This window comes from Pagrus major, chromosome 7 (assembly GCF_040436345.1).
Source record: "Pagrus major chromosome 7, Pma_NU_1.0".
NCBI lineage: Eukaryota > Metazoa > Chordata > Actinopteri > Spariformes > Sparidae > Pagrus > Pagrus major.
In genome coordinates this window covers 17,051,839-17,057,838 of record NC_133221.1, presented here as the reverse complement: position 1 = coordinate 17,057,838, position 6,000 = coordinate 17,051,839, and the positions used below count along the sequence as shown (strand labels likewise).

Sequence of the window (6,000 nt, the reverse complement as noted above, 5' to 3'; positions counted from 1 at the left end):
GCGCTCTCTTTCCTCTCTTTCTCCCCCTCATCGCTGCAGACATAAGACACATGCATAGCAACACATTGACTGCCCCCCGAGTAATGACAACCAGACTGGGCTGAAATTAAAGAGAGGGAGGCAGAGAGAGGAAGTTAGGAGAGATAAAAGTTACCCACTTTGATTGACAGGATGATTATATGTATAAAGTAAGGCGATTTAGCGTGTTTAGTTGGATATAAAGATAGGGAGATAGATCCTTGCTGTACGTACAGCAGAGATGCAGAAGCAAAGGACAAATGGGGGTATGGAGAAGGGGGTGAATAAAGTGTACTCTGTATAAATACATGCCTGAAAACATCTGCTTCTCAACTCCCCTTTCATTTTTTGATGTGGGACAGGCAGAGAAGGAGAGCGGGAGAGAAAACACAAGGAGCCAGCTACCCAGAACATCAAAGCCCCTGCCCTCAACGCGCAGGCCCTCATTAGTTCAGCTAGCAGAACCAACGAGACTTGTGATTGTGTTTGCTGGGGTGCACGCTGGCAGACACTTCAGAGGAAAGGCTCCTTTAAGTCATAACTCCCCACCCCACCTCTCCTGCCACCACCCGAGCCCGCTGTAACCCCCCTGTAACCCTCTCGAAAAACTCCCCGGCGCACACAAACTCAGCAGGCTCCCCCACCATCCACTCCACCCCGTAATCTGGTCTGCAGCTGCAAACATCTGCTCCCCTCTTTATTCCTCTGCCTTCACCACTGGATTGATAAACACATCTATCACCGGACCACTGACCGACACACAACAGAGAGGAAGAGGGAGGCGAATGTTGAATTCACCTGTGGCTGTGGGGCTGGTTTTGGGCATGTCATGTAATCACTCTGGGGGTTGTTTTCTTTTATGGTTAATGGGTTAAACCCACACTTAGGAGTTCCTTCCTAATTCCTGTATGTATTGTCATCCTGCTGCAAAAGTACATAAATATAAAGTAACATGATACCTTAACAAAATCAGTACTCAGTAGTAGTAACCTGCTTTAATATTGATTCAGTCTGTGTTTTTGTGCCTCCTGTCACCTCATTATCTGTCACACACAGAGGGCTGCTGCCAGGAAGTATCACTTGGCATCCTATTACAGCCAGCCATTTACTTATTCATTAAGATGATTCCTGTTTTAATTATTCAAGCATGTTTGCCTGCAGACTCTCTACTACATATCATATTGGTTTAGCTGTTGGTATCCTGCCGCAGCAGCCACCACACAAATAACATTTACACCCATGTCTATTTGTCACAAACTACATTGTGTATGAATCACGTCTTAAAAGCTCTACGCTGCATTTCATCTCACAAAAATCAGCTTAAGTCTTGAAGCAGGTCGATGCTGATGATACACACAGTTATTTTTTATGTTTTATGAAGGGAACATTAAATTAGAGCTGCCCTCCGGCAGTGCTCCTGGCTTCTAACAAGTCATCGATGAAAAAACCATGAGAGGTATTCTGGAGTCCAAATATCGCGAGAACACCCAGTAACACAGCCGCTGCTCATCGCGAGACTATCATCCAGTCCTTTGCCTTGACTCCAGCTGGTAGCCTGCCTGCCGTTGACGGGTAAGTGTGAATGACATGCAAATGGTGAAAAATGCTTAAAGATGTATACGAGTAATAAAGGCGACCGCAGCGGATTTAACGCTGTTTTTAACGCCTCGTAACGCTTCGTGCTGAATGAAAAATAAGCGGCCGCTAAATCGACGACATCAGGCCGACTGGTGCGCTTGTCGTGACTGTACGAGGGCATTACAGCACACAAATTGACCCGGAGGATTTTTCTTTTCGATATCGAAGACATTAGCTTATATTATCGCTGGCTTACAGCTCGAATAATTCTCGTTTCACGCTGGAAAGCCGCAATTTGTGCTCATTCAAATTCACCGCCTGCTTGTACTGCAGCATCAGCCGTCTTCCCCTCGCGTTATGACAGATGTACATGGATGTGCGGCCACTGCAGCTGTATGAAAGGCTATGCTAGCAGCTACAGCCTGTGTATTTGAGGTAAATGAATGGATGGCGAAGCCAACAGCATCGGCTGAGATGGACGAGCATACAAAATAAAAGCTTTCTAGAGATGCCTCGTATGCCGCACAGGAGGCTCCCTTCTAATTATGGAATATCCGTGTGAACCCAAACGCACCTCAGGTAGGATGGCTCAAGTTGACAGCAGAGTTGGCCTGTTAAAGGGGCCATACAGAGAAAAAGACTACAAGTCACATTCAAAGGGGCTGTTTTTCATTCTCACAGCTCGAGGTTATGTGCCATTCAGTGTCATATAAAGTGAGTATTACACAGGCATTTGTTCAATCGCCAGAAACAGCAGAAAAGGTGGTTTACTGTGCAGCACATGAAAAGTGATCCAGTATGGCGGCCAGTTTCCCAAGTGAGCTGTCAAAGTGTAAAGCAACAAGCCTTTTAAGTCAGGTCAGCCGCCTGCCGAGGTGTGAAGTATACTTTTACTGGCTTTCCTCTGAGGTGGCTTCGAGCCCTAACATGGTGGTGATGTTAAGCATTTGAAGAGCTGCTGTGATTTGTGTGTGGGTGGTTTTGACTTTCTATATGTGGTTCACGGTTTGTTTTGCTTTGCTGCCACGTATGGAAAGCAGTCCCTTCAGTAGCTTGTGTCACAGTTCTTTCGCAGTTGAGGTGAGAGCCACCAGTCATCATGGGAAACATCTTTGGGAACCTGTTGAAGAGCCTGATAGGCAAGAAGGAGATGAGGATTCTCATGGTGGGGCTCGACGCCGCTGGGAAAACCACCATCCTCTACAAGCTGAAGCTGGGGGAGATCGTGACCACCATTCCCACAATCGGTGCGTGAGGAAAGAATTCATTGCAACACAGCGTGTCACTGAGTTCGTCCGGCTTTTGTAACTCATTTTGTTTGCTTTTTATCCAGGTTTCAATGTAGAGACAGTGGAGTACAAGAACATCAGCTTCACCGTGTGGGACGTGGGCGGCCAGGACAAGATCCGTCCCCTGTGGAGACACTACTTCCAGAACACCCAGGGTGAGCAGCGCCAGCTGCTTCTTAAAGAGTCAGCCATGTTGGAGTTAATAAGGGTGCTCAGTCCTGTGGCAGATCCTGCAGCACACTCTCGCCCCCAGCACCTGAGGGCATATCTGACTAATGCTTAAGATGAGGTCACTTGCAAACAGCCTCCAACTGTTTCAAATTATTATTGTCTTAGTCATGTTGAAAGCCTTTACGGTGAATAAATGTGATTAAGCAGTATGATTTTTTAGAAATGTAATGTCAGCATATTGTCAAAAAGATGGATGAAATTGTGTCTGGTTTTGTTTAACTCTTTAAAAAGACACAATCTCTTATCTCTCCCTGCAGGTTTGATCTTCGTGGTGGACAGCAATGATCGTGAGCGTGTGAATGAAGCTCGAGAGGAGCTGATGAGGATGCTGGCTGAAGATGAGCTGCGGGATGCTGTTCTTCTCGTCTTTGCCAACAAACAGGTACAGCGTTCTTGTGTCTCCTCTTTTGTATTTCCTACTTTTTTCCTCCTGAAGCCTCCTGATTGACACACCCAATGTGATTTTCCTCCAGGACCTGCCCAATGCCATGAACGCTGCAGAGATCACAGACAAGCTGGGCCTACACTCCCTACGCCACCGTAACTGGTACATCCAAGCCACCTGCGCCACCAGCGGAGACGGTCTCTACGAGGGCCTGGACTGGCTGGCCAATCAGCTGAAGAACAAGAAGTGATGGGTACGGTCAGTAAAGTGGGGAAGAGCCTGGGTGCCAGCTCCAGGTAGAAGTTATAGTGGATCCATTGTGTTTACATGGAGAGGTAGTGCTGAAAAGCTCCCAGGGGGTGACTCTCAATGGCTCCCCCCCCCCAATACTTTAATTTCATCTCTTTATTTTCAGTCATATGATTTATTTGGATCTGCGGTGAGCATTTTGAAATATTTACAAACCAATGGTGTCGAAGTTGACCTAAATTACTCACATTCTTACAAGCTAAATATTGGGATGTAATAGTATAATGTTACTGCAAAGGCATATGTATTCCCTCTACTTTGCAGTCTCTATGACCTCTGACCTCCATCACCTTTTAATTTGTCCAGAAAAGGTGATGATGGCAGAGCAACCTTCCCTCAGATACTTTAAACTTGATGTTAATTATAAAGAATGTCTTAATAGTATAGTGGGAGTACTATCTCAGAATACTATCACATTGTTTAAAAACAGCATACTCATACAGGCTCCGATAAATGTAACATTTTCTTGTTTTACCACCATCAGATTACGCGCTTCAGAGCTAAATTTTTATTTATTAAAACTTTAAGTTATTTTAGATTTAATTTATTTAAATGTATTTATTTTTATTTTTATTTTAATGATTTTATCGACACAAAACATGACGACATACTGGATAGTCTTAAACAATTCATATTTTTGTCAGCATATATTTATTTATTTATTCCCTGTTCGTTTTAAGTGCATCACATGGTTTTCCCTCCCGTTATTGCAATGTGCATTCACTGCTAAGGCAGCTGTTGGAAAAAAAAAATTAAAAAAGAAGCCCCGGTATCACTGTATATTGCTGCTTCCCAAACTGCATGGAGATATCCCAGTACTGGCTCGTGGGCTTGTGAAGAGCTGTGTGAACTACTGCAGGCCGCTGCTGTAAATAAAGATTTGTTCTAATAGTCGACTTGCCTGGCTCAATAAGGGTTAAAACAATTTGTCTGGCGTCAGCGAGGTGTGACAGCTGAACTGATACAGACGACAGAACAGGCACACTGTACCACCTCTGTGGCTTGGGAAGAAAAATGATGCTGCTATTGGCCTGCCCTGTGGAGAGTGATGCAGCAGAGCATGTGATTGGCAATATCAGAGAGCTTACACGGTTCCGAATGTTTTATTTTTTAATTCAGTTTGCGCGAGCAGCTGCACTATATCTGTCAACAAGAACTCACATTGCTTGTCATCCTTATTTATCCATCCCTAATTGGCGTGACATTACTTGTTTCTTGTTTTAACGGTATCTCTGTAACACTAAACGCATTATTGTTGTAAAAAATGTAACGTCTGTTTTTTTTTTTTCTTGTATTTTTTGAATGGAGTATTTATTTATTTTGGACCAAAAGGCAAGTGTTGATTTTTGTGTTTTTTTCTTGATTTGCTTACTAGATCAGACAGTCGTCTTTTTGAGTGTTCACACAAATCACGTAATTGAAAAAAATAGGAGAGAGGATGAAAGTAATACTGCATCATAAGGCATGTTAATACTGTACAAGATCTGTAATAAAAGTGAATTATAATAGCCTGTTTCCTCAGACTATATTTGTTAGTCTAAATTACTGCTGCTGGTTGGAACAATGCTGTACTGATAAATGTTATGGATTTAGTGTAAAGTTTACCGAACAACCTTCTAATATGCAAAAGCATGCTTTTCTATGTCAGCGCAACTGTATATATGTTTATGTAACAAGAAAAGTATACCATGGTACTCAAATTGAAAGTGTTATTGATACACCTGTAGATACTGGGGTCAGTGTGTTGGCGGATATGTATAACTGACAGCAGCTTGTGTGTGTGACGTGCAATCTATTACATTCGGTTTGGTGTGAAAATTGTTTTTGTGGCCTTATATTGCAGGTGGTTAAGTTCTCTTTGATAACAGGTTTGTATGTAGGAATGTCCGACCATTCAAGTATCTCACCTATGATCTGTAACGCTGATGCACTCACAGTACTGTTGTGGCTAAACATCCTTCTTTCAATGACTATTGGCCGACTTTTAAACTGACTGCAGAACATTCCAGCTGATGATGATTATTCAAAAAGGGAACAAACTGAACATGGATTCATTGGATTTTAGAGGAATATTATCAAAAGGAGGAGATAAAAGCAACACAAACTGGTGCAAAAGTGTTGAATGATTTAATGATTCCTGGCACTACATCCATCAATCAATAAAAAGACCAGAACACAAATTTGCTTTGG

At 43.2% G+C, this 6,000-nt stretch overlaps 1 protein-coding gene across 1 annotated transcript; it reads left to right on the top strand.

The window, feature by feature from the left end:
* The first annotated feature begins 1,537 nt into the window (after positions 1-1,537).
* On the top strand, positions 1,538-5,249 carry arf3a (ADP-ribosylation factor 3a). The gene is made up of 5 exons (XM_073470308.1): positions 1,538-1,590; positions 2,661-2,843; positions 2,930-3,040; positions 3,374-3,498; positions 3,590-5,249. The coding sequence occupies exons 2-5, from the start codon at positions 2,696-2,698 to the stop codon at positions 3,749-3,751; spliced, it is 546 nt and encodes a 181-aa protein (XP_073326409.1). The 5' UTR covers positions 1,538-1,590; positions 2,661-2,695; the 3' UTR covers positions 3,752-5,249.
* The last annotated feature ends 751 nt before the right edge of the window (positions 5,250-6,000 follow it).